We start from the raw sequence: 26,529 nt of genomic DNA on the forward strand, positions 1-26,529 counted from the left end.
CAGCACACTTAGCACATCCCGGAGGGAATGGTAGGATTTTTTGAACGATATGAAACCTCGATTCACACTGTCACCATCCATCAAAAAGCAACTTCTGAGCATAAAATTACAAAGTTTTGATCTGTATTGTGAAAATTTCACAATTTTATATTTTTAAATTGACTAACTAATTGGCTATAAAAAAAACAATACAAATATAGACTGCAGCTCCTTCGGGTCTTCAAGCATTTTCCGAACAAGATTTTTTCTTTTAAAGGCCGTGAAGAATACGATTTTTTTTTATTATTAATATTATTTATTTATTATTATGGCGCTGCGTAGCCACTGCAAATTGATTTGTTAATTTTAGGTATACAAATTATCAGATATGGTTCCTTATAATTGTGCGTTTTTAGTTTACTCGTAGCATCAATAGCTTTCATCCTTTACGGAGGCGGAAGGTGTTGCGACGAATTTTTAAAAAACATCTGCAAGATCTGCAAGTTATCAAAGGAGTGTGGACACCAAATTTGGTTGCTCTAGCTCTTATAGTCTCTGAGATCTATGCGCTCACTTTCTGCGATAGGTAAAGTCGACCATGAAACGTGTGTGCTAGAGAGAGACAGAGAGAGAAAGAATTAAATTGTTTTCATCATTCTGGCTGTAATAATGATACGAATTGGCTCACATTCTGCAGTCTAAAAGATAAAAAGATAAAAGATATAGTCATTATTTACGATTCTGCGTTTTTTGTCTTTACGTATCTTTGAAATTGTTGATGCAACTGATTTTCGCCCTTTGTGGTGGCGAAAGTCGGCGGGGAGAAGTTTGGAAATATATTTGTAGCAGTGACATATCACAGAAGTCTGGATACAAAATGTCGTTGCACTATCTCTAATAGTCTCTGAGCACTATGCGCACATAGCGGCGCACAGACGGACAGACAGACAGGGCTCAATCGACTCGGCTATTGCTATTGCTAGATTAAAACAGCGTAAACAGAGATGAAATTCGCATGGAACCGATATGAAATTACCTTTTTTCACGATGAAATTGATTTGCTATTGTTTGTTCCATACCAAGTGTTTATAATTTATATAGATATAAATTTTTGTTGATGTTTAGTCCACTTAAGTACATCTGGTCACACTTTGCCGTTGGCAATGTATATGAAACTCATCTGAGCAGCCAAAGCAAGACTAAATTGATTACAGGAATACCCATACATTTTTGTTCCATTATTTCATTTGGTATTTTTTTTTCGAATATTACAGTCTGTACTCACAATTACAGCTGCTGATATAACATTGTGGTGTAAGCTTGTTTTTGTTTCGGAACTTGAAAAATGAGTTCAGATATTGACCCTGATTATTCCACTCGCCGTAACTTACGGCAAAGACAAACAAAGACATCCAATGATGACAATGTGGCTATTGAATCCGAGAAGCACAAGCGAAAAGGAAAGAAAAGAGGTCAAAATTACGGGAAAAATAGTGCTTATGATGAGTATGGAATTATTCGCTACAATGGATTAGACATTTGCGACTGCATGAGCGAAGAGTGTGATGGATGCTGGTACGAATGTCCAAGCTGTGGTTCTACCAGGTGCGGTCCTACCTGTAGAGCTAATCGAAAGTTTTTCTACGAAGGAATGAACCACGATGGAAAAGACTTATCCATAACCAATAAATTCCTTCCAAAATAAACTGAAAATTAGTTTAAAAATTAAAAATGTATGCCTATGACGCGAACCTAGGTCAGGAATTAGTTTTAAGTACCAATAAATGTATTAATATTTTATAAATACAATTTTCGTGTGAAAGCCCAAAGAAAACCTAGTTACATTCATGTGTTAAATTTTCTAAAGAAATATTGAACACAGCCACTACTACTAGATTTAAAAAAAATCTAGCCCTAAATAGATAATAGATTATCATTGTTGATATGACGAGGCATTAAACACTGCAAGATCAATATTTTTTTCCTAGCGATAAAGTCTATTCAATTGTACGGTGTAAGCTTAAAAATTTGTCTGGCAAGCAGGAAGCACTAGAACCAAAGACTATACAATACCAAGATGTTGCATGAGGAACAAATTCTTTTTCAATTTTCGTTTGACGCTTCATGGTACGGGCGCGCGGGGCTATTACTTCAATTCTCTTTTCCGCTACCTTCGCCTCCGAAATGCTACTCGGCTTCGTCAATGCCTCGGTCAGCGTCGAGTCGGTGTGTCTCGAGAGAAAGAATACAAAAACAAAATATGAATCGTCTGCGTGCTGAAACCGTAGGGCAGCGTGGTCGCTGATGTCTTTGGCGCGGCAGTCAGTCACACCAAACTTAAACTTGATTTTTTCAATAGTTTTCCATGAATCTTTAAATCTGGCACGTTTGGTACGTTTGTACTCCTCCCTCCATTGACCATTAAATCCATTTGTCACTTTTGTGAACAGCAATGTCAAAAAGACAAAGAGGTATTACCATATGTACATATGTATGTATACATATGTGAACGTCGTTGTTCTTTTCCTGGTTTACTTTTGAATGTTTCGGATAATTACATTAGTTTATTAACATTTCATGCGAACTTAAATTTTCAAGTTTGCGACATGCGAAACCCAATTAATCAGATCTATTTTGCAGTCGTACCGTCGGCAGTTTGCTTTCTCCGCAAATATGAAATCATGCGCTATATAATTTTTAGAGTTCAAAGTAGATGTGGGACTGTAAGTATAAATATAATTTTCAGTATTAAAGAATCAATTTAGTAATTAAAACGAACCTTAAAACTAAATGAATCAGCTCAGCTCCAACACTGAAGTCCTTGGAAAATCCAATTCTGTTGGCATCACAGATGGCTTGTAAAAGACACTCATGCCCATTGTAGCCGTAACTTTAATAATAAAACCGGATTTAGTACATGTACATACGACTATTACAACATACCCGTTAAGTAAATACTCAATAAAAGCGTATATATTCCAGCGTAGCTGTGTGGGCTTTTGGTACATTTTCCTTTCTTTTCCAGCATTTATAAACTTATTGTGGTTATATTCGGGCAAAAAAGGGTTCTGGCGAAAAACCGTAGCATTATAGGGTAGATGAAACTCGGCTTTTAATACGTAGCCGACGGTGAGCGATTCATAGTCGAGATTAGCTGGTATGCCTATTCCAGCAATGAACTGAAACTATTTTGATACAAATATTTATTCTTAAAGTGAAGTCTTTAACATACATTACCTGATGTCTAGTTGGTGCTTGCCTTGGGAATATTAGGAAACGTTTAGCTCGTACATGCATATCAATTTTTTGGGTTTGAAACGCTAAAATTAGACATATTGTTAAGACTATAGACCAAACACACCTATTCATTTCGCTGACAGTACTATAACTGACCTCAGAAAGATATTTCAAGTCAATATACATACTTTTTTTTAACAATTAGCATACTGCAAAACAGTGAAAAAATAACCAGGCTACAGTATTATTGCAGTTGTTAATACAAGTCGTCAGAATTCGTAAGTACATATTTGTAACTCTAGTGGTTCTTTCAGATGTACATACATACATATATACATATCTGGCGATGCTAATAGCTGCGCGGAGAGCCTAGCAGCCTATGTAATAATGGCATGCGGGGCATCGTAGTGGAACCCGGGTATCGCCACGGCCCACTGCTGTGCCGCGTGACGAAGATGCCAGAGATCTAGAGGCGATCCCGATCACGGACTCAGCTAAGAGGACTTCAGATCGAAGCTTAAGGCTCTAAAGAAAACTATCAAGAGGAGTAAAGCTAAATAATTTCTAGAGCTATGCGACGCTCTCGATGCCGAACCCTTTGGCGTACGAGATGGGAGGCAATGCACAAGAAAATACCAACGAGCCCAGTGAAAGCCACCGTCCACTCGCCTCACAGCCGCGTAGGCGAGAACCTCACCAACACGAAAGAAGTGTCCAAGTAATTGCGAAGATCAAGGCAGAGAAGGAACTTGGCATTGATGGAGGGTCAAATCACACCCAAGAAACCATTATCGCAGCCCATCTAATCGTCTCTATTTAGACCAACGCATCATGGGTCTCTGTAAAAATCACGCGCATATGGAGTATGGACTCTAGAGAGGGCAGAGGCTGGGAATCATTCTAAAGCTATATAAAGAAGCCAACGATATCGACCAATCGCCCCTTGTGCATGCTGGGGAGATATTCGAGCGAAAAATACGCAGACGTATCTATATTGCCACAACTGCAATCTTTATCTGCACTCTATGCGCTAAGGAGCGGACGGCGAGTTCCGCTATAACAGTCGAAAACATCATCAACTGTATGCTGGACAGCGCGGCGAAATTGAAGGCCGTCCAGGGAATGGCAGTACTTCAAAAACTCCCTCTCTTCACCAGTCAAGGTTACTGAAGAGTAGCACAGGGCAGCCATCTAGGCCCCTTAAAAGTTTAACTTTCAAAGGTCACAGGGTCTACAAGTGTTCCTCTTGTTATAAAACAACTTTAATGACGTTTAGAAAATTCTGAAACTCATTTATTTTTTGCCTAGTATTTGGTTATAGTTTGCATAAGTTTAACAGCACTTTCGGCTATATCATTAGCCACTTTTAAATGTTTTAATATATCTAAAGCATTTTGAAAATCTTCATTACTATGCCATTCTGAAGAATCTTCAGTTAAAACACGTTTGGAAATCATAAACATAAAATATTTCGCAGAAATAGGTATCACAATACCAGATAGTCTCTTTGTAATAAACGTTGGAAAATTATTTTCTTCGACATCATCATGGTCAACACAAAGTGCCGAGAGTTGCATCGCCATTTTTCGCTTCTCCATGAAAGTAAGTTTTCGTCAAACAATGCAAGTGAGATATTTTCATCCGATAAAGAACACAAAAGGCTGCAGGTTTGCAATTTTCGGATCAAATTCTTTATAATTGTACATTTTTTGCATAAATTGAAAGTTTAGAATCAACAGCTAATGCTGACCGAAACCAATAATTTATATCAGAACGCTCTACAAAAATAGAAACGTCGCTCAAATATTTTTCTTCTTGAGTTGTCAACTTAAACTTCTCTCGAAAACTATATATTTTAAAGGTATAAATCGCCTCCAGGGAGTCGGAAAAATTACCTTTCGGAACCAATCCGAAACAAATTCGAGTTAACTCTAACGATTTAACGTAATCAGTACGCGCATGAGTTTTCTCAATTTAACTTGACAGAAGTACTGATCAGTAACACCAAACTTAAACTTGATTTTTTCAATAGTTTTTCATGAATCTTTAAATCTGACACGTTTGGTACATTTGTACCTGATGTAGCTTCGGCACATGACTCAAATGCTTCCCGCAAATTTCACTGCTGTGATCTCTGCATGGGAGGCATTATTATATAATAGTTTATTATAATAGTTTCCTTAGGCGGAATATAGCGCCCTGTAGTTGTTCAGAATTGGACACAGTTGCATCAAAACAGGCTTTTTAATTTGATCAGCTACTCCCAATTTCATTCCCATTCATACTCAAAATGAGTATTGGGGTATATTAGATTTGTGGTAAAAGTGGATGTGTGTAACTCCAGATGGAAGCGTTTCGGACCCCATAAAGTATATACATATATTCTTGATCAGCATCAATAGCGGAGTCGATTGAGCCCTGTCTGTCTGTCCGTCTGTCCGTCCGTCTGTCCGTCCCCTTCAGCGCCTAGTGCTCAAAGACTATAAGAGCAAAGCCAACGAAGTTTTGGATCCAGACTTCTGTGATATGTCACTGCTACAAGAATACTTAAAAACTTCGCCCCGCCCACTTCCCACATATTTTATTGTTTTATAACAAAAGGAACATTTTTAGACCCTGAGACTTTTGATTCCGACACATTTTTTTTCGCCCATACAAATAAGCGCAAGCCTAGTAGCCCCTATAGCCGGTGCCCCTATATGCGGTGGTTCTCTTGAGAGAATTACCCTGGTGTATGATCGTGGTGTTATATTAGACGCCAAGCTAAAGTTTTCTGAACATATTTCTAACATGGTAAATAAGGAAATGGTCGTGCTTGAGTTTATAAAGAGGTGGTCAAAGGAATTAGACGACCCCTATATAACAAAGACTATCTATATCTCGGCTATAAACGGCTCTTGTGTTTGGCGCCCTCAGTACAAAGTACATCAGGACCGCCCAGAAGTTTGGGGATACAAGTTTGATATTGACCTTCCATCTTTCATAATAGCAGAAAAAAGCTTAGTGTTATTTTTGTGCACAACTTGATCAATGGTGACGTAGATAGCCCTGGTTTGTTAAGCCGCATAAACTTTACGATTCCTATTAGATCCATTATAAACTAGATAACGTTGTTCCTTCCATTTTGTGGATTGAATTATTTCTTACATGAATCGATTAGGATCATATGCTCGGATTATAATTCCCTCTACCATATCCACCACTAATCCCCTTCCTCTTATTAAACTACTAATACTCACACACCTTTCTTGTAATTAGTAACTGTATTTGTATTTTGAATGCATGCTTAGTTATTTTGGTAAGTTTAGTTCTAAGTTCTAATAGCTATCTTTCCTGAATGTTCGTGATCGGTCCGGTTATCGCGTCGCAGCGCATCTCGGTCGGTTGGGCGGCAGAAGGGCTGCGCTATTGCCTGGGATCCGCGCGTAATAGCCTTTTTCGCGTTAGATGCCAAACAATTTAAACATCGGTCAAAGAAAATTGGTGTAAGAAAATGATACAAAAATACGATCGCGGAGCTTCAAAAGCTGCATATAACATCTACAGAGGTTACGTGTAACGGATATAGGAATTTGAGCACGGAAAAAAACATTTTAATCGACGGTACCCATAACCCATTATGGGTTTAAAACGAGCTATGCATATGTATGTGCAAATGAATATTTGTGCATCATACATATAAATAAAACGGAAAATGCTATTTGGAGGCATAGGTAGTATGGGGTTGCCATTTTCCCACAAGTTATGGAAAATTTGCGCACTACGGAATGGTTTTGGTTCAATTGGTCAATGTAGGTGGTAAATAATTTATTGTAATATTGGAAAGAAGTGTTCAATGGTCAGAAGGAGTAAGAAAATAGTCTTGTTCGGAAAAAGAAGTGAATATAATAATTTCGTCATATTTTCTATTAAAACTATTCTCAGTTCAAAATCTATCTGAATGATATTTTTCACTTAGAATTTGAGCCGATCGGATCAATAAATCATAATGAATCTATACGAACCAAATGTGAAATGTATGACTAAAAATTAGTTTTCATTATAATAATCCATCCAAACATAACATTTCAGAAACAAAACGTTTTTAAATAAATCGCAAAGAAGACGACGATTATGCCAAATGGCAGTTCGTGGAACAATTTTTATACGCGGTACTCGAGAACTTAGGGAAAAATTAGTTTTGTGGTGGTATACAAAATAAACATTCATATTCTTGGTCAGCATCGATAGCCGGGTCGATATGGCTATGTCTTTGAGACCGTCCGACCGATCGTCCGAGCTAGAGAAACAATATTTTGTATCCAGACTTCTTTGATATAACACTGTTACATACATGCAACATATGTATTTCAAAATTTCGTTCCGCCCCCACAAAGCACGAACCAGACAACGTGAAAAAGGTTTAAATCAAATAAGTGGGGCAGCATTTATTTTGAAAAATCGGTAAGAATATGCATCCAAGTTAAAAAATGAACCTATGAATACCAAAATAAAGTCAGTCTTAGATCAGATTCGGTCAGAAAAAGTTAATGACTCGCAATAAAAACTTCTTTTAGGTAGTAACAGAAAAGGACTGAGAAGACAGCGTTCGAATGTGACCGAGGAAGAACGGGAATCCGTACGCGAGAGAAGTAGACTTAACACACAGAGACGTAGCGGGATCCACTGGATTTGAAGGGGAATTCGGCAACGGAAGCGGAATATTGGGAAACTCAATATCGGCAAATCAAAAAATATTTTATACCCACAGGTATTGCATTTGAAAGGTTTAGGGTTTTGTTCATTTCATATCCGTTCTAACACAATGTGCGCCACAACGTAGCGTGGCAGGGCCCACTAGTATATATTTTAAATAATTTTTTTTTTTTTATTATTAATATTAATTAATTAATAATAAATTTGGATTCAATTTTATTTCGCCTTCTTTTTCATCTCTGTCAGCAACTGTTCACCGACTATTCAAATGAATAAAATCATACGAATTGAATCTAGCTTATTGAACAACTGTACAAACTGATCGGAAAGAACACATTCATAAAACGCACAGTTTTGGTGATTTAAAATCAACAATGAACAAAAATACATACATATGTATGTATGTGCATACATATTTTCCGATTGAACGTGAACGGTAGTTATTCAAGTATTGTTCATGTATGAAAGTTTGTGCAACCACCCATGCCTTTTTCGATTTCCATAGAAATTCATTTTGGAAATTCTCAACTATAGTGTTACTGTTAAGAACTATGGAACAATCTTTTATGTATATGCCTGAAGAATTGCATAATTTATTGATTATGTAAAAAATGGAACTCTATACTATTTCTTGTAAATATGCATACATTTTAAATAAAAAGAAACTAGAGACAATAAATGGACACAAGTTACTTACAAACAAATTTTCAAAGCTGCGCAGAATACTTAGAAAAATACTTGAGGACTTCACTTAGGCATAGTTAGTTGTAAAAATAAAAATTGATACACGTAAGTAAAACAAATACCTAACGTAATAATTAAATTAAAATCCTGGCTTAAATATTTATGACGCGACTAAATGAATGAGGACTCGCAGTTTTGCATTTTTCGGAAACTATGAGCATTTGCATTATTCCATTCGTGATTGGAATCTGTAATTATCGTTGTTTATTTGTTCTTGTGAAATTCTTCCATGCAAAGCTTGCAGCTCCAAGATCCTTCTGGTGGAGTAACAAGAGGTGGTGATAGGCAATACATGTGATATCCGCGATCACAATCGTCGCAGAATAAAAGCTGATCGTCATTATCAGATGTCCCACAAATAGAACAGTACTTGCATTCTATGCATTGCCAGCGATACCGTTTAACTGATATTATCATATTTGCTGTGAACTGTAGGCACGATGGATGACCAGAACGACCACAGTCGGAACAGGAAACAAGCTCCTCCGGCATATTAGTTTTTTTGTTTTCGCGCTGATCGCCCAAGCAAAAGTCACAGTATGGAGATGGTTGCGCCACTTCTCGTTCAACACGTAGTTTGAGTTTTTTAGGACTAGCGACAGACGCCACCACTGGCGCTGGTACTGTTGGGTTAACCGCAGCATAAATAGGAGGTCCAGCAGAGACGTTGGATGTTGCGGCTATGCCCATCCCTGCGATTCCAGCCATGGTTGCCAAGGGAATCGAGTCATTGGAAGCTCCTGCATCACTTAAAGTCTTGTCGTAAGATGAAGCAATGTTGGTCGGCATTACCAGAGCCGATTGGGAGGTTTCATCGTTAATGGGAATGGGCGATGCTGAGTTTGAATGCGATGTATAGAGTCCTGTGGCTGCAGCAGCTGCCGTGTTAGCTGCGTGGGCAACTGCTGCTGCAGCAGCCGCTGCAGCTGCAGATGTGTTTCCGCTATTTCCACCGCCTCGACGTCTCCGATCGGTTTCCCCATCAGCAGTGTTTTTGCGACGACTGCCTGCAACAATAAGCACATTCAGAGATCGTAGTGTCCAAGCTCATGAAATTAGTTACTTACCACCGCCTTTGCGACCACGCTTAGGAGTACCTTCTACATTTGCATTGGACCGCCGTGGCCGTGAGCTCCGCTTGCGTTTTCCCCTATTACTGTAAGACTCATCGAAATCGTTATCAGAATCAAAGTCATCTTCATAGTCGTCGCCGCCATGATGGTAGTGGGAAGAGTCTATCTCGTCGTGGAACCACTCCTTTTCGGCATTTGCATGTGAATCTTTACTATCATTGTCTCCCGAAGCCCCCATAGAATTGCCGTCCGTAGCAGCAATAGCTGAAAGAAAAAATAAATATAATAATCGAGCGTAGTTTTACTCAGTTAAGTTTTTCACTTTAACCTGTGAAACCGCCAAATGATCAAATATATAGCATTTGGATTTATATATTTTAAAAATTTCACCAAACTAAAGTGACCTTCCTAATGATATTTACAAGGTGAACAACTAAATTTTTATTGATTTTTGAAACGACTTTAGATAGTCCCTTACCAGCACTTTCAGTCTGATGATGGTCACGTACACTGACTGTACATGTTGGTACATGGTGATGGTGATGTTGTTGATGCTGTTGGTGGTGGGAGTGGGAAAGATGGTGCTCGCGGTACTGATAGGCACGGTAGCTATGATTTGGGTTTAGTAAATACTGTCGCTTCGGCTTACGCCAACGAGTTGATGGGTACGTATAAATCTGTCCATGGCGGAATCCTGGCATACGCTGTTTCTTTTTCATGAAGAGGGCACAGTGTGTCTGCGCAACACCGGTCTGGGGGTCAAGAAATGGCATTCGAAGACGTCTTTCGATACAAAGTCGCGTGTTGAAGTTCTCGCTATTTTCTAGTATCTCCTTATACCTTTCCTTGTCGTTTAGAAAGTTTTGGATTCTCTCAAAGTTTCCAATGTTTACGACCAATGTTTTTTCAATTTCCGAAGCGGAAGCCATATTGATGCGGTTGATGTCGGCGTGCGAGCCTTCGACCAGTAGAAAGAAACTAAGTATCGCGAATTAAATGAAATAATTTATCTCAAACTTTCGGCAATCATTGAAAAAATTGGTTTGATTTAAATGCAAAAACCACGCATTTTTCCCAATTGTATTCGTATGTACAAACAACTTTTTTAAAGTACAAAACAAAGGGACGGGACGCAGAACGAACACACACAAACAAATTAATATTTTCCCGAAGTGGCAACAATACGTTTTTGGTATTCGGATTTCGTACGAATTTGGTATAAATACCGCGACTTCAAGTATCAAAAATAATAGGGGGAGGCCCGTAATATGCTTAAAAATTGGGTTCGTCATCAGTTTATGAGAGTATATGAATGCAAATTTAATTTAATATGGTATTAAAATTACTTTGACATTTGTGATACGATTGACATTTTTTTATTTTATATGGCCTAAGGAATCAGGAAAACGAATATTATAATGTAATACTTTGTGCTACTTAGTTTATTTATTTTCTTCTTACATTGCCTCTTCGGTACATCACTTAACTAATTTTTCGACGGCATACAAGCCAAATAATATTTTACTGAACGAATATATTTAGGGACTATACATATATACAAATAGTATAACTATCTACCGTTTAAGCGCCACAGGTTGTCCTATAACAGTGACTAGACTTAGTTGGTGTTTTCAAAAGGAGTGTCTTTGGTTTGACATCGGTGGGGTTTGAGGCCAGGGTCTTAAGCTGTCTCGGTTAGGGGCGAATGAAAGCCCTCGTTGTTGGAATATATGAGTGTGCCATCAAAGTTTCAATCGTCTGAATGGGGGTCTTGCAATAGAAACACACCTCGGAGTTCAGCATCTGCTGCATGATGCAGTCGATGTAGTCGCACAAATAATGCCTGCAGGGCGTGAATACTGCCGTACTTGGCCCAGCAGATGGGACACAGCGGATCCTCCGATGGTAGTGTTGTGTCCGAGAACAGAGTCTGCTTCATGCGCTTTACACTGAAACAATGCGCTGTGCATTGAAATTAATCGTTCAGTTGTGTTACGTCAATAGGCAAATGCAGCTTTAACAAGAAGATACGCAATACACCACTATAAAGCACACAATTCAGTTTATACAACGAAAATTCCTTGGACGTCTGGTATCAAGAAATGGAAACATCGTTGGTTTCGCCTCAACGAAGTAAGTAACAGAGAAGTTAGCGAATACGGTGATGTAGTAGTCAGCACTTGATTAATATTGTGTTCAAAAATTTATCTTAATGAATTCTAAGGGAGAAAATAAATAAAAATTAATTTTAGAAAGTATGTATAAAAAATACTGTTAAGGAAAATCATTAAAAATATTTAATTTTAATTTAATTAGTATTTTAAGATTTGATAAGCGGTATTTTTTTTTTGGGACGGTTACACTAAAGGGCGTGTGTTGTTTTTATGACGCAAAGGTTTCTTGGGTTGGGTGTTTTTCGTTTGTATAGTCAAACAAATCCCGCGTTCCAAAATGGGGGCGTCAAACCGTAGTACGCAAGTGGCTCTTTGCATTTCCGCGATTTCATTTCTGCTTTTTATTATTGCGTTTTCAACCCCCTATTGGTTGGTTACAGATGGTCGTTTAGAAAAGCCACGCTTTACCAATCTAGGGCTATGGGAAGTGTGCTTCAACGATTTTCAGGATATTCACCGTTTCTACGACAACCCTTTCAATGGATGCATGTGGGTCTTTGAAGAGGAATACTACATCATTCATGATTTTCTACTACCGGGATTCTATATAGCGGTGCAGCTATTTGCAACGCTGTGCTTCGTCATGTGCCTTATTGGCCTTCCCCTTACACTGGCCTTTTTACGGACTTCTCGCGACGATGATAGATATGTTGTGCTGCTACTGACCATTGGAACTTGCCAAGTGTTGGGCTCAATTTTCGGATTTATTGCCGTGGTCATTTTCGGTGCCAAGGGAGACTCTCGTGACTGGATGCCTGGATGGCAGAACAATGACATGGGCTGGTCTTTCGCGTTGGGCGTGGTTGGCGCTGTGTTGTTGCTACCTGGAGGAATACTTTACATGATTGAAGCTCGACGCGAGCGCTACAAGCGCCTCAACGAAATAAGTAACCGAGAATATGGAGATGACTACTATCAGCACCAGGCAAACGTCGCGACGACCCCCACTGCTCCATCACCGTCTCAATCTTACTTTGCACCAGAGCCAAGCCGCCCACGTCGTCCTCAGCCTGGACGTACACCAAATACCCAGCCACAGGGAGGAATCCAAACAGATATATAACCGTTAAAGAGGACTCAACTAATCTAAACATATCAATTCATTTTTAGTACCGTGTCTAGATTAATAATATTAGCTCGATTAACTCCAGCAATTATATTGTCGCTAGATGTAATCAAACATTATTGAAACATCCGTCCATTAATGCTTATTTTTTCAAATTTTACTACAAATATTTTAAGAACAGAACTTGAAATAAATTCTACAAACATTTCAAACTTAAAGTTTTATTTTATTCTCAAGTACTATGATGCAGATTTGAAAAAACTTACAGAGATGTTTCTTATAAAATTAATTTATACTAAAGTACTATTATTTCCTGTCCATGCCTAACAACAACTTAATCTTTTTACAATTTAAACACGACGCATTATGTGGGGCTGCCCAAGTTCACTTCGTCGACAAGAAAACTTAGATGTAAAAGATCATGTTCAATCTGCTGTTTTATTTATGTCGTGCGATTCTTCTATCCATCGCTGTGGTGATTCATTACAGTCGCTGCGATAACGTACAAGAAAAAGTTCTCGCTGCTGTTCCTTTTCCTTAAGCTGTTCCCGCAAAAAGTGGAGCACGTCGGATTCTGTGCCCAACAATTCAGGCTGTCGAAGTTTGGAATCCAGATTATAGTAGTGCTGACCTATGCGACGTACAGCTATCCAGTGTCTCTTTCGTATTGGTAATGTTATTGCGCCGATTTTGTAATCTAATGGAATATTAAGTATGAACCCCACAATTTTATCCAAGTCAATGCAAGACGGGTCTTTTCGTTTATCAAACCAAAAGGCTTCGCAATGTCTTATCTCTAAGGCAGTCATAATAACATTGATATCATAATTTCCGAGTCCCAGAAGAGATCGATGAGGATTTATCCACGCGTTTGGACTTAAGTTACTGCAGATATTATCCAGTTCTGCCTTTTGGTAAATATTTTCTGGCAATAAAATTGCATGTATCAGAATGCCTTTAAAAGCGTAATACAGTAAAAGGTAACTATCATACCTTGAAATAGATTGTTAAGAGCGTGGAGCGCACATAACTGCCTTGTTTGCTTCTCATGATAAATCTTCAAAGTTGTTGGCATGGTTGTCTTAATTATACTAATAATTAATTAATTAATTTGACATAGTTGTGAGTGGGTAGTCGAGTGCGCACTTTTTAGAACTCTTAGTACACTAGAACTCTTAATTGTATTCTTTTTTGTTTTCGTTGGAACTATTTTTATATTTAGGTAGCTAGGGATCAGTGTGACTGCGGAGTTATCGATAAAATATACCGTCGAACCCTCAGAAATATGCGGAAACATACCGCCTATTTTTCAAAATATACCGTAAATATACTGACGAATTCAAGTTATATTTTACATATTCCTCGTTTTTGATATTCCGTCGAATATTACTAGCTATATAGAACATTTAGCCATGCCCACATAATTTTATACGATTGATAAATCAATTTTCTATTTAACTGGTGTATTTTTAATACTTGCTTTTATTGCATTATGCGTAAAAAGAGGTTTTAGCGAAATAAGTCAAACAAAAACAAGTAGCGAAATAGGTAAATCAAGACAAACGAAAAAGGAAATTGCTCAATTTTGATATTCCATTGAATAATGCTGACTAACTAAATCTCTCAACAACGCCCACATGGTTTTTTCCCATTGATGAATAAATTGTCTACAAGACTGGATAGTTTTTAATCCTTGCTTTTATTGTATTTATTGTAAAGAAAGGTTTAAACGAAAAAGTTCAACAAAAAAACGATCGCTATATTGCGTGTAAGCCGTAGTATAGGCCTTTGTATACTCTATTTTGTTGATTTTATATGAAGGTATAAATATTTATTTGAAGATAAAACGTAACTAATAAAGACCTTTTCTCAAATTGACATTTTTTAGACATATTCATGTATATGATGAGTGTTTTGTATATACATACATATATCTCGATCCTGATACCTATTCTTGGTCCCTACAAGAAGACAATAAGCTTTAAAATATAGTTGAAATATTGAACTGCAATGCAATTTTTGCCGTTCTTCCGTTCCTGCTAATTATTATCTCAAAAAAGTAATAGAATAAATTTAACTAATTTGTGCAAAGCATAGACAAAAAGTACTTTTTTTATATACTAGTTTGATCTACAATGAAAGGAAAATACTGCTATGAAAGCTATTTCTTTTATGTTAAACATTTTTTAGCTTAGTCTTATCATATGTAAAAGACTGTTATGAAAGCTTAAGTTTAATGTTTAAGTTTTAAGATTTTTTGTATAATAATAACGCAATAATAATAATATAATCAAATGGGAAAGTTTTGCACTTGATGGATGGCACTATATCTGCAAAGGCTCTACTTTTCCTATTCAATCAGTATATCTGTGAGCATATTATTTATGTAATGAATACAATATATGTATGTTATTTATGTCTTTTGTTACCAATATTCACAAAAGATATAAATAGATATATCTAAAAAAAATCTTTAATATTAGTATTATATTTGTATATTCTTGATCAGTATCCATAGTTTCAAAATTCGGTATACGGGCTTTCATATACATATCACACCATGCAAAAAATTGTTTAAACACAAGCCCTGCAAAGCCAGCCTACCTATATTAGTATTTTAGCTTATATTGACTATTGTATTATTTAGCTTATATTGACTATTGTAGTGATATTGTTTCAGGTTCCAATAGACTAGATACTGTACAAAACTAATCTACACCTTCTCTTTAGACGGCATCTGATCAGATATTGGAACCGCGCAGAAGCATGGATCCCAGACTCTATGGAGTCATCGAGTCGAATTAACGATTTGATATTGTCATGCACTACGTTCTTTTGTCTGTGTCTACTTGTTACTGTGGAAATTCTCAACATTTTGACTTCAATAGCGCTAAGAAAATTTTGAGTTGTATTTAAACTGTAGCGTAAAATGTATCTTTTTATGCATATTCTTGAGTTTTCTGGCAACTTTCTGTGATATCTATATATAAGGTGAAATTGAAAACTCCAGACATTTTATGATCTTTGACCCCTGGAAACTACCTGAAAAAAATGTATCCGTAAAAATATACCAAAACTATTACCAGCAGTATTTAACATTTTTCTATGTACGGTGACACTGAAATTAGGTCACATGATATTCACCTGACGAGTTTTTCTGTGTTTGATGAGAATTTTCTGAGCTTTGCCAAAAATTTACGTACAACTAAACCAAAAGTCGGCAAAATGAAAATCTGTGGTCCAAAATTATCCCTTTGTGGTTTGATTATCTCCGTTTGGGGAATTGTTCAACTGGTGAGTACGTTGGTTCTTTCAGCTGAATGTCTGTGTTTGTGGTCACACTTGAAAGTCACAAGGTTACAGTTTATAGTCATGAGTTATTCTACAAATTTAAATTACTTTTGTTTTAGGTGCTGATGGGGCTGTTTTTCTACATTAATAGTGTTGCCCTTATTGAGGATTTGCCCCTAGATGAGGAGTACCATTCTCTGGAAGATTTTTATGCAGCTGCGAATAGAGCGTACAATCAGGTTAGTTCATATCACGGGATAAATCGGAGTACTTGACATTTACATACATATGTACATGACCAGAGCGTTATATACACACATAAATATATATTTACATGGAATTTAACTATTTCTATGTACATATATATCATATGTACGTATGTACGTAACGCATATTTGCGTTGAACCAGTAATGTTTTTGTTGTTGTAACAGTTATCGGTTTTTTTTTCAGAACGCCTACAACTGCTGGATCGCAGCATGCATTTATGTTTTGACATTGTTGCTTTCTGCACAACAATTCTACATGAACAGCAGAGTAACTGCCAATTAAATATTTCAATTTTAGATTTCCAACTGCTTCTCGTACTCAGTTGTCAATATATAATGTACTGGTGTATTCATCAAAGCTTGCACTAAAAGAAAAGTATTGAAATGTTCAGTTGAAGATATTTGTTAAACCCTTTATTTTAATTGTATAATATTTCCTTACGTGATGTCATTGAAGTATAATTTGAATCATATGTTGTAATCTTTCCACAACACACCCTATATATACAGTATGCGCATGTAATATATTTGTTTTTGTTCATAAAATACATTCCGTCTTGGTTTAATTACTGCCAAATATCTGCAGTAAAGTTGACTTACAATGGGGACAAATGATTATCTTTTAAAATTTTCTTGGATTCAATGCAATGGTTATGACAAAGTTTTCGTAGATGTTCTATGACATCCTTTATAGCTCAAATGTTTATGCAAGAATAAATATAAAATAACTTTAATTCGTATCCTGTTTTGATATCTGAATGGGAAAAATATTTCCTATTTGTTTTACGGAAAGCTTTTGTATGAGTAATTCCTGGTTGAAATGTAGAAAGTCTATGATCTTACCGCGTTGCATATATACAGTATGTATGCACCAATTCAAAAGTATATGAGTATCGGGCTTAGAATGCGAAAGGGAGGGTACATAGTACTAGAGCTCTGCATGAACAAGCAACGAATCGATTTGTTGGGACTTGGTATTCGCTTCGTTCGGTCAGTTAGAATCAGCGTCTCGGCTTTCTCATTACATCGAATCACTCGCTTAATACGCACTGAACGGAGCAGATATCGGTATATTTACTGTATCAGATCCAAAATTTATGCTGACTCATACTTTGGACTGTCACACAATTCTTGTTTCCCAGTTTGTGTAAAACTCGAAGAACCTTACTATCAGAGACATAATGGATGGAACCGAGTTGGTAATGACTTTGGACGGAAGTGTGGAAATGGTAATGGAAATGGGGAACTTTTGAGTGGGATACGACTGGACTGCGAACGGATGCAGGTGAAGACGCGCCTTGATATACAAAAATCATGGAATTGCAAATGATTTGCGGTTAAAACAAAGTTCCTGATTTCGTAGACAATAATATTATTGCAGAATATTTCATGATCAGTTATGGCTTTAAACTAAATTTACCAAAAAAAATTCTGAGCTATGGAAATGTAGAACTGCCTATTAGTGCAAGCAGAGACGACGGCTATGTGGGCAATTTTCAAGCATGTGTGTGGATAAAGTTATGTCGAAGGGATGGAGATGAAAAGTTAGTGGTTGTCGAGTCCGTTGGAAAGAAATCTAAAAACGTTTTGTTGGGAAAGGCTCTTCTACATGCTACTGAAGATGGACAGATACCAGTAATGTTTTTAAACCCAACTTTAACGAATAAAATTATCCGAACAAATTGGACAGTTTCAAGAGTATTCTATGGTTGTAAAATGCGAGTGAAATGAATCACAAATGAGTAATCAGCGTGTGGAACCTGAGCCTTTGGAAAGATTACAGTTACAAAATTGGGTTCATCTACTATCAAAAGATAAAAGATTCTTCCTTGTTAGAAAAGTTTTGGCACTGCAATGCTTTGGATAAATTAACAGGAAGAACAGCTTTTGTTAGGTATATAAATGACACAGGTCAACACGTAGGATTCCACTGCCCATTAGGGAAGAACCAAGAAAATTAATATCGGCCACAGAATGTAATGGAATAATATAACCGTCCATTAGCCCATGGAGTTCTCCAGTAGTGCGAAGATTATCGGAAGTTAAACTGGACTCAGTGGCAAAATTTTGACCTCAAAAACGAAGTCTATAACAATCATGGAAAGCGAGGATTCGAAAACCATACCGACTATACCACAGAAACGAGTTAAAGAACTCATTGAAGAGTACCAAAATGAATGTTGTTCAGGCCAGCAGGAGATGATTGCCGCGCACTGTGCCAACGCCGGGCGCTCCGGTCCCAACTTGCGCTCGCGCGCTCGGAGGGTCGCTCGGGAGGTCTACGATCCACAGGTCACAGGTTAATTGGATCAACGATTTTTGACGTTTGGAGAATTGATCTTCGATCCGCACCACTACAAACAAATGTAGTGGCACATGCCAAGGTCATCATCAATTGGATTGGTTGCCAGGAGTCAGCAACTGAATCGATCCGACTATACGACCGTTGTGCTATGGTGGACCATCCACTAGAAGCCACGGAAAAATGCGTTAGTTCAATTCAGGAACACCGTTTCCCAGTCCACCGTCCATTCCCAGTCAGTCACAGTGTAAATATAGATGTGCCCATGGTATTTGACTATTTTCGAGCAAGTGGACCGAGGTATATCAGATCCTAAATCAGGAGGCGTCACCAGTGGCGAGCGTGTTCACCAGTAATTGGGTAACCAGATTCTGAGGTAAATTGGAATTACACTCTGCCCAGATTCGCAATTTAGAGTCTCATTAGGAATTCGGATAACACGATGGTGATGGTATTGTGGAGCGCTTTGGCAGAAACTTGTACACATACATACATAGTTTACCACAGATCCTTACGCACGGCAGCGGCCCTCGGGTCTATATCCCGAATTCTTCGTTACTGCAGCTGTAGTATTTAGGCTTTTCACTCGCTCTCTATCTATCTTCAGTGCTCGGCTTATCAGCTTACCTTCTATCGCCCTCTTTTGAGCTATTAGGGAATCCTATTAGGGATTTTGATTGGGCCGCCTTGTACCTGTGCACTGATGCTATAAAATGAAGAAATATTTTTATACCTGATACTTAAAATGAGTATAGTTAACCGTATAGTTAATATAGTTATGTAATATATCATATATAGTATAGTTATATAAATAGTTAACCGACAGCTTTGTTATTATATTAAGGAAATTTTTTATTCAGGGGATATTGACTAGCATATTCTTTTACGACGTTAAGCAACTTCTGAAAGTCATCTATTTTTTGGCCAGTATTTGGTTATAGTTTGCATAAGTTTAACAGCACGTTCGGCTATATCATTAGCCACTTTTAAATGTTTTAATATATCTAAAGCATTTTGAAAATCTTCATTACTATGCCATTCTGAAGAATCTTTAGTTAAACACGTTTGGAAATCATAAACATAAAATATTTAGCAGAAATAGGTATCACAATACCAGATAGTCTCTTTGTAATAAACGTTGGAAAATTATTTTCTTCGACATCATCATGGTCAGCACAAAGTGCCATTGCTTCGCCATTTTTCGCTTCCCCATGAAAGTAACTTTATCGTCAAACAATGCAAGTGCGATATTTTCATCTGATAAATACCACAAACGGCTGCAAGACTTTTTTGTTTTTTTAAAACAACGTTTGTAATTTTCGGATCAAATTCTTTATAGTTGTCCAGATTCAACAGCTAATGTTGACCGTAACCAAAAATGTATATAAGAAGGCACTATAAAAATAGAAACGTCACAAAAATATTTATACCCGATACTCAAAATAAGTATAGGCGTATATTAGATTTGTGGTAAAAGTGGATGTGTGTAACGTCCAGAAGGAAGCGTTTCCGACTCCATAAAGTATATATATTCGTGATCAGCATCAATAGCCGAGTCGATTGAGCCATGTCTGTCTGTCCCTGTGAGTGCCTAGTGCTCAGAGATTATAAGAGCCACGACATTTTGTATCCGGACTTCCGTGATATGTCACTGTTACATATGTCACACGTTACATAGTCGGCGTTGCCTATCGCTAAAAGTGAGCGCCTAGATCTCAGAGACTATAAGAGCTACAGCAACCAAATTTGGTATCCACACTGCTGTGATATCGAACCAGCACATGTGCATGTCAAAATATTCATGTATTTCATTTTTGAATACGTCAGCAAATAATAATCAGGCAATCGCCGATCTTTTCCCCCAATTTTTCCAAACCACATATTCTCAGGAAAGCTACTCTGGTCAGCCGTACCCAAACGGTTTACCGAGATCGGAAGCCATTTTCAGTATTTTGCTAAATAAAAGCTTACTGTTTCATGATTTTCTACTAGTTAAGCGAGAGTTTTTACCGTGTCCTGACGGAGTTCCTGGCTGTGTTCTCAAGTAGTGCACCGAGGTTCTGTGTGGACTCTTGCTTAAACTATTCACCCTGTCCATAAGAAATGTAGGAAGTATAATGCAAAGAACAATAGAGGTATTTCTAAGTTATCCGCTATTCCGGAAATGTTTGAGAAGATTTTAACTCCGCACCTGCCAAATCTCTGCAAGTCACTTATATCTCCAACTCAGCATGGATTTATAAGGCGGCAATCAACCACCACGTGCTTGTTAGAGTTTACGTCTTTCATCTTTAAATGCTTTCAAGGTAGCTTACAGACGGATGCTATTTACATCGACTTTAGTAAGGCATTCAACTCTGCAAACCATTCCATTCTAGCACATAGACCTTTTAGCATATCCGCTTAACCTCTTGAGATGGATTTCTAGCTACCTTTGTTCCACGTCTTAAAAAGTCATCTTCAAAAAATCCCTCTCCTCACCAGTCAAGGTTACTTCTGAAGTACCACAGGGCAGCCATCTAGGCCCCTTTCTTTTCGAACGTTGCCTTCGGTACTAAGATACTCTCGAGTACTCATGTATGCTGATGATATTAAGCACATTTCATTTCATTCTCCTTTGCAATCCGATCTTGTTACACCTTCATGCCTCGAAATGCAACGTAATGATATTTCATCGTTCTAGCGCCTTGTTGGCACCCTATACCCTACGCAGTGGTTCTCTTAGGAGAATTACCCTGGTGGATGATCTTGGTGTTATATTAGACGCCAAGCGTGATTCGGTTTATAAAGAGATGGTCAATTTGACGACAAAGACTCTCTATACCACTCTTATACGTCCGACCTTAGAATACGTCTCTTATGTATGGTACCCTCAGTACAAAGAATACCAAGACCGTATTGAATCAGTCCAGAAAAACGTTACTTTTTGCGCGTGTGTGAGACTGCCATCTTACCCTAGTATGTAGATTGGTTTTAATAGACCTTCCATCCTTAGTTAGTGTGCCATCCTTAGGCACGATTTCTGAGGGTTTAATTAGACACTGGAATCAGACGCGGCCACGCGAACGTTCCCGTCCGCTCCTGGGATTGCCTCCTCCACTATTCCGGTGAGCCACATTTGAAGTGGCACGTTGTCCTTGTGAATTGCCACCACTCTGCCTGGCTCCAAGTTGGCGACCTCCTCGGACCACTTCCCTCGCTGTTGAAGGCTGAGAAGATAGTCTCTGGACCAATCTCTCCAAAATCTTTGCTTGATGGCAGACACGAGCTGCCATCGTTGCAGATATGAGAGGCTGCTGTCTGGTCTGTGCAGCTCTGATTCGGGCGGCAGCGAAACTAGCGTTCTGCCGACTAGCAGATGCGCTGGAGTCAACACCTCCCCTTCGTTGGGGCTGCCGCCCTCCGACCACCAGTGGTCTGGAATTGAGCACGGCCTCGACGTCCACGAGAACCGTAAGCAGCTCGTCCTCCTTGAGCACTGCGCTGCCCATAGCCCTGAGCAGCAGATTCTTGGCGGACTTCACCGCCGACTCCCACAGGCCTCCAATGTGCGGGGCTCGCGGGGGAATGAATTCCACCGGAAAACTGTGAGCCGCAGCATACGCCTTGAGGGCTTCGTCCTTGGCATTGACTGCATCCATGCGCGCAACAAAATTCGTAGCGTTGTCGCAATAGAGTTTGACAAGAGGCCCACGACGTCCAACAAACCTGGATAAGCACAAAATAAATGTATAAGAGGTCAAGTCTTTTACAATATCTAGGTGTACGGCCTTAGATGCAAAGCAGACAAACACTGCTAATAATAGGCGCCCACCTACTCGAACCAATGAAAACGAGCATGAGCCCACTTGTTCTTCTGAAATGAAGGGAGTTAGTTTTTGAACAGATGCCTGCAACTTTGATGAGTTTTTTATTTTGTCAATCTCCTGCGAGAATGCGTCTCTTTGAGCAGCTTCAACTGCTGCTAGAAACGCTGCGCCGAGCTCTTCTGATGACGGACAAGTACTACTCCAAGTTACTCCTTTCCTTTTATTTATGAACCGGCGGATATATGCAATTGTGCCTACCACTTTCATATATGATGATGAGTTTTCTATGAGGATGGGATTGTGTTCGCCATCGGTCGCGACAAGCGAAGTGGCTACCTTCTTCTTCTCTAATGACGCGTCCCCTTCTGTCAAACGTAAATTAAGATTTTGAGGCCAATCCATGGCATTTTGTTGCAGGAATGACGGGCCGTTAAACCAAAATAGTGAATCTAAGTCTGCTACTGATGATCCCCGAGATACTGGATCTGCAGGATTTTCTTTGGTGGGTACATGTCTCCATGAGGCAGTCGAAGTGATTTCCTGTATCTCTGCAACTCGATTTGAAACAAATGTTGTTAACTGGGAGGGATGAGTTTGCAGCCAATGTAGAACCACTTCCGAATCTGACCACAATATAACCTTCTCTACGGGGCAATCAATAGTAGATCGAACTTCCTCCCACAACTTTGCCAACAGATGAGCGGCACATAGCTCCAATCTTGGGATTGTTTTTGGCTTTAAGGGTGCCACCCTTGACTTTACCGTTAATAAGTTAACGGACACTCCATTTGAATGGGACACACGAGCGTAGATGCAGCAGCCGTATGCTCGCGTGGACGCATCTGCAAACCCATGTATTTGACATCGAGTGCTTGTGCTAGCTCCTACAAAACGTGGAATGGTGACTTCATGCAACCTTTTCATGTCCGAAACCATCGACTCCCATCTTTGTTACAATTTTAAAGGAATGGGATCGTCCCAACCAAGGCTCAAAAGCTCTCTTGGTTGTGGTTTCGGACGAGACTATTGGTTTCAGACAGTAGTTGAAAATGTCTGCCTGTGGGTTCCAAATCAGTCCAAGAATTTTGCAATCTTGCTGATCTCCACTTGAAATAACCAGATTCTCTTTCTGACTGTTACCTAGTTGACAATTAGCAGTCCACTTCGTCAGCACAAATCCGGCTGGCTCTAGGATTTCAACTAACTGTTGACGCAATATCCGTAGTTCGGATTTCGTGTCTGCGCCTGTAAGAAGATCGTCAACATAGAAATCGGAAGCAAGAGACTTTGAGCCAAGTGGATGCGAATTTAAATGAGTTTCGCTTAGATACTTCAAGCACCTGACAGCAAGAAATGGTGCGCTGGCCGTGCCATAAGTTACCGTATTTAGACGAAACACTTGCAAGGGATCCGAACTTGCACGTCTCCAAATAATTAATTGCAATTTGCGATGCGCCTCATCAAGTTCGACTTGACGGTACATTTTTGTAATGTCTGCTGTAAGAGCGAATTTGCGACACCGAAATCTTAACAACGTTGCGTATAGGCACGGCTGGATGGTTGCTCCCACCATGAGTAAATCATTGAGCGAGACTTGACTCGTTGTTTTGCACGACGCATCGAACACTACTTTAAGCTTAGTGGATGTACTTTGTGGTCGTTCCACGCATTGATACGGGATGAAACAATGCGGCTCTGCCGGGATCGAGTTTTCCATTGTAGTTATATGGCCTAACGACAGGTATTCCTCCATAAAGTCCATAAACATCGATTTTATGGCAGGTTTTTGGCATAATCGCCTTTCTAAAGACAAAAATCGTCTTCTGGCTGTCTCAAACGACGAACCGAGAGATGTCGGGCTAGACTTAAATGGCAAAGAAACTTGCAATCGACCGGAGGGTAGACGTGTGATAGTGTCGATAAAGGATTTTTCACACATAGTATCTTCGGGGGTATACAGTCTTTCTATGGATGCATTTGGAACATTTTCCAACTCCCAGAAACGTTTGACCAAGCTGTCGAGAGGGCAGGCTTCTTGAACTGCTCACCATAGAGCAAGTTTATGTGGCTTGAGAGCCTTTGGACTTGCAACGTCCAGACACCACCCACCCAAAAACAGTGTTTTGTAAGGTTAGTGCCTCTCTGCCCTGTTTTACTTGACCATTACTTAAGATATCGAAAAAGTCGTCTGCACCTAATAGCAGATCAACTTTTTGTGGCTTGTAAAAGACTGGATCAGCCAGTGGATAGTTCTCAGTAGCATCCATTAAGGAATCAGGCGGAATCGCCTTTTCTGGATGCTACGAGAAAATCGATTTTAAAATCACGAAATCTGCCACCATTTCGAATGGGTGTATGCGAGAGCAGATTGTGGTTTGCACATCTTGGTGTGCCGATAAGCTTAAGGATTTTCCAATACCTAACAAACTAATATGCTTTCTAGTTCTCTTTAAATGCAGACTTTTTGCCAATTCATCGGTTATAAAATTCACTTGAGAACCAGAGTCCAACAATACTCTGGCTGGCTGACGCTGGCTTGAGCTGCCTTTAATGTCAATCGCTATCCACTACGCTACTAAATAGGCCGATAAAATTTGTATACTCGGTATAATCGCCACTAAATTTGGTAATTTTACTGGCGGCAAATGTCTATTTGTAGCAATTGTCGTATTTAATACCGACTCATTTGCTGTCCGTTGATCAAGTTTAGTAGACATGGACTTGAGCGTGGATTTAGCCTCAATACATAAATCCTCAAGCTCGGCTCGAGAAGCTAAATCTGGTTGACATCCTCAATTGCTACTTGTAATTGGAAAGCCCGTTCAATATATGACTCTAATATTTCCATGCGGCACTCCAATTGTGCCTTTGAAAAGGAAGACTCTTTATCTTTAAGAACGCTCCATATACGACTGATATCTTTCTTAACTGCACTCAGCTTGCGAAGAATGTCTAACGACTCCACATCGTCAGCCTCTGCAGATTGTCTAGACATTCCTCGCCGTTTTCCAGGCATTTTAGTTCTATACAATTTTTGTTTCTCAAAAATGGCACTTGTCCCACTGTCACACTCAGCCATTACGCTCACAAATTTTTTCTGCCTGCTAACAGCCCAATGCTATTACCGTGCTAGAGTTCGAGTCGAGCTTGTAGTTCACCGAAACGCAGCTTAAATGCGCGTATATGCGTATGCTGCTTTAGCGACCGGCCGAGATGCAGTTCTGCCTAAAAAACATTGGAAAAGTACGAGTCTGCACCAAAGGGATTGAGTGAGCTTTTCTGATTAGTCGAGAGTATGCCAAAACTTATTCGGAATGTGATAAAAGTACAACAATTTGAAACGTACAAAAATGGATACATGGACTTTTTTTGAACAAATTAAGATCTCTTAAGGAAAATAATCTCTTTAAATTGAAATTATTGTTTTTTGTCTTTCTCACTAAATTGAAGAATCTATGAAAAAAAATCACTGAAAACTGAAAAGTGATAAACATGTAGCTACACATGCTCGACACTGCAGATAGGTTTGGTTCCATGCATGAATCAACATTAAATGTTGAGACTATAATTCCCTAAATCACACTATACAAGTATTGAACACTAATCTACTTTCTCTTCGTAAATTATAAATACTAATACATACCTGGAATATTTTCTCGGTCTGATTACCTCGCTTTAAACGTTAATATTTCGAAAACCGCTAGTAAAAGTGCACAGAACGTATTGATATTTATTAACTTTACAGAACTAAATGGTTGTTTTTAACTCACATTTGAAAAATAGTTTTACAAAGTCAATGACAAGAAGTAGTATTCATTTTGAAATTCACACAGTACATCTGGCAGTCAGAACAAAAGATAATAAAATAATTTGTATTTTTTGCATGATTCGA

At 38.6% G+C, this 26,529-nt stretch overlaps 6 protein-coding genes and 1 long non-coding RNA gene across 7 annotated transcripts; 4 read left to right on the forward strand and 3 right to left on the reverse strand.

The window, feature by feature from the left end:
- Window positions 1–1,294: 1,294 nt before the first annotated feature.
- On the forward strand, window positions 1,295–1,830 carry LOC113565136 (ARL14 effector protein). The gene has a single exon (XM_026986067.1). It carries the CDS (start codon window positions 1,325–1,327, stop codon window positions 1,682–1,684), a length of 360 nt encoding a protein of 119 aa, XP_026841868.1. The 5' UTR covers window positions 1,295–1,324; the 3' UTR covers window positions 1,685–1,830.
- A 443-nt stretch (window positions 1,831–2,273) lies between these two features.
- On the forward strand, window positions 2,274–2,960 carry LOC113565148. The gene is made up of 3 exons (XR_003408472.1): window positions 2,274–2,370; window positions 2,620–2,702; window positions 2,779–2,960. It is a non-coding gene; the product is annotated as an uncharacterized LOC113565148 (long non-coding RNA).
- On the reverse strand, window positions 2,452–3,348 carry LOC6590166. Its single transcript, XM_026986229.1, has 4 exons — window positions 3,217–3,348; window positions 2,923–3,158; window positions 2,759–2,869; window positions 2,452–2,700 (listed from the first exon to the last, which is right to left on the reverse strand). The coding sequence occupies exons 1-4, from the start codon at window positions 3,346–3,348 to the stop codon at window positions 2,565–2,567; spliced, it is 615 nt and encodes a 204-aa protein (XP_026842030.1). The 3' UTR covers window positions 2,452–2,564.
- A 5,190-nt stretch (window positions 3,349–8,538) lies between these two features.
- On the reverse strand, window positions 8,539–10,757 carry LOC6590167 (zinc finger protein DPF3). The gene is made up of 3 exons (XM_026985363.1): window positions 10,207–10,757; window positions 9,723–9,992; window positions 8,539–9,662 (listed from the first exon to the last, which is right to left on the reverse strand). The coding sequence occupies exons 1-3, from the start codon at window positions 10,655–10,657 to the stop codon at window positions 8,860–8,862; spliced, it is 1,524 nt and encodes a 507-aa protein (XP_026841164.1). The 5' UTR covers window positions 10,658–10,757; the 3' UTR covers window positions 8,539–8,859.
- Window positions 10,758–12,135: 1,378 nt separating this feature from the next.
- On the forward strand, window positions 12,136–13,163 carry LOC6590761. The gene has a single exon (XM_002015357.2). The coding sequence runs from the start codon at window positions 12,180–12,182 to the stop codon at window positions 12,963–12,965; it is 786 nt and encodes a 261-aa protein (XP_002015393.1). The 5' UTR covers window positions 12,136–12,179; the 3' UTR covers window positions 12,966–13,163.
- Window positions 13,164–13,387: 224 nt separating this feature from the next.
- LOC6590762 (josephin-like protein) lies at window positions 13,388–14,167 on the reverse strand. The gene is made up of 2 exons (XM_002015358.2): window positions 13,962–14,167; window positions 13,388–13,893 (listed from the first exon to the last, which is right to left on the reverse strand). The coding sequence occupies exons 1-2, from the start codon at window positions 14,041–14,043 to the stop codon at window positions 13,394–13,396; spliced, it is 582 nt and encodes a 193-aa protein (XP_002015394.1). The 5' UTR covers window positions 14,044–14,167; the 3' UTR covers window positions 13,388–13,393.
- A 2,009-nt stretch (window positions 14,168–16,176) lies between these two features.
- On the forward strand, window positions 16,177–17,103 carry LOC6590763 (ribonuclease kappa). Its single transcript, XM_002015359.2, has 3 exons — window positions 16,177–16,262; window positions 16,379–16,498; window positions 16,711–17,103. The coding sequence occupies exons 1-3, from the start codon at window positions 16,194–16,196 to the stop codon at window positions 16,807–16,809; spliced, it is 288 nt and encodes a 95-aa protein (XP_002015395.1). The 5' UTR covers window positions 16,177–16,193; the 3' UTR covers window positions 16,810–17,103.
- Window positions 17,104–26,529: the final 9,426 nt, after the last annotated feature.

This window comes from Drosophila persimilis, unplaced genomic scaffold (assembly GCF_003286085.1).
Source record: "Drosophila persimilis strain 14011-0111.01,24,50 unplaced genomic scaffold, DperRS2 tig00000002-arrow-pilon, whole genome shotgun sequence".
Taxonomy (NCBI): Eukaryota; Metazoa; Arthropoda; class Insecta; order Diptera; family Drosophilidae; genus Drosophila; species Drosophila persimilis.

Excerpts from the sequence above, each read along its gene's own strand:
- LOC6590763 (XM_002015359.2), top strand. The coding sequence starts at position 16,194 with ATGAAAATCTGTGGTCCAAAATTATCCCTTTGTGGTTTGATTATCTCC. Across the intron at positions 16,263-16,378 it reads TTTGGGGAATTGTTCAACTG|GTGCTGATGGGGCTGTTTTT; the intron begins GTGAGTACGTTG and ends CTTTTGTTTTAG. Across the intron at positions 16,499-16,710 it reads CGAATAGAGCGTACAATCAG|AACGCCTACAACTGCTGGAT; the intron begins GTTAGTTCATAT and ends TTTTTTTTTCAG.
- LOC113565136 (XM_026986067.1), top strand. The coding sequence starts at position 1,325 with ATGAGTTCAGATATTGACCCTGATTATTCCACTCGCCGTAACTTACGG.
- LOC6590761 (XM_002015357.2), top strand. The coding sequence starts at position 12,180 with ATGGGGGCGTCAAACCGTAGTACGCAAGTGGCTCTTTGCATTTCCGCG.
- LOC6590166 (XM_026986229.1), bottom strand. The coding sequence starts at position 3,348 with ATGAATAGGTGTGTTTGGTCTATAGTCTTAACAATATGTCTAATTTTA. Across the intron at positions 3,159-3,216 it reads AAGCACCAACTAGACATCAG|TTCATTGCTGGAATAGGCAT; the intron begins GTAATGTATGTT and ends AAATAGTTTCAG. Across the intron at positions 2,870-2,922 it reads ATTGAGTATTTACTTAACGG|TTACGGCTACAATGGGCATG; the intron begins GTATGTTGTAAT and ends TTATTATTAAAG.
- LOC6590762 (XM_002015358.2), bottom strand. The coding sequence starts at position 14,043 with ATGCCAACAACTTTGAAGATTTATCATGAGAAGCAAACAAGGCAGTTA. Across the intron at positions 13,894-13,961 it reads TCTTAACAATCTATTTCAAG|AAAATATTTACCAAAAGGCA; the intron begins GTATGATAGTTA and ends TTTTATTGCCAG.
- LOC6590167 (XM_026985363.1), bottom strand. The coding sequence starts at position 10,657 with ATGGCTTCCGCTTCGGAAATTGAAAAAACATTGGTCGTAAACATTGGA. Across the intron at positions 9,993-10,206 it reads TCATCAGACTGAAAGTGCTG|CTATTGCTGCTACGGACGGC; the intron begins GTAAGGGACTAT and ends TTTTTCTTTCAG. Across the intron at positions 9,663-9,722 it reads GCGTGGTCGCAAAGGCGGTG|GCAGTCGTCGCAAAAACACT; the intron begins GTAAGTAACTAA and ends TTATTGTTGCAG.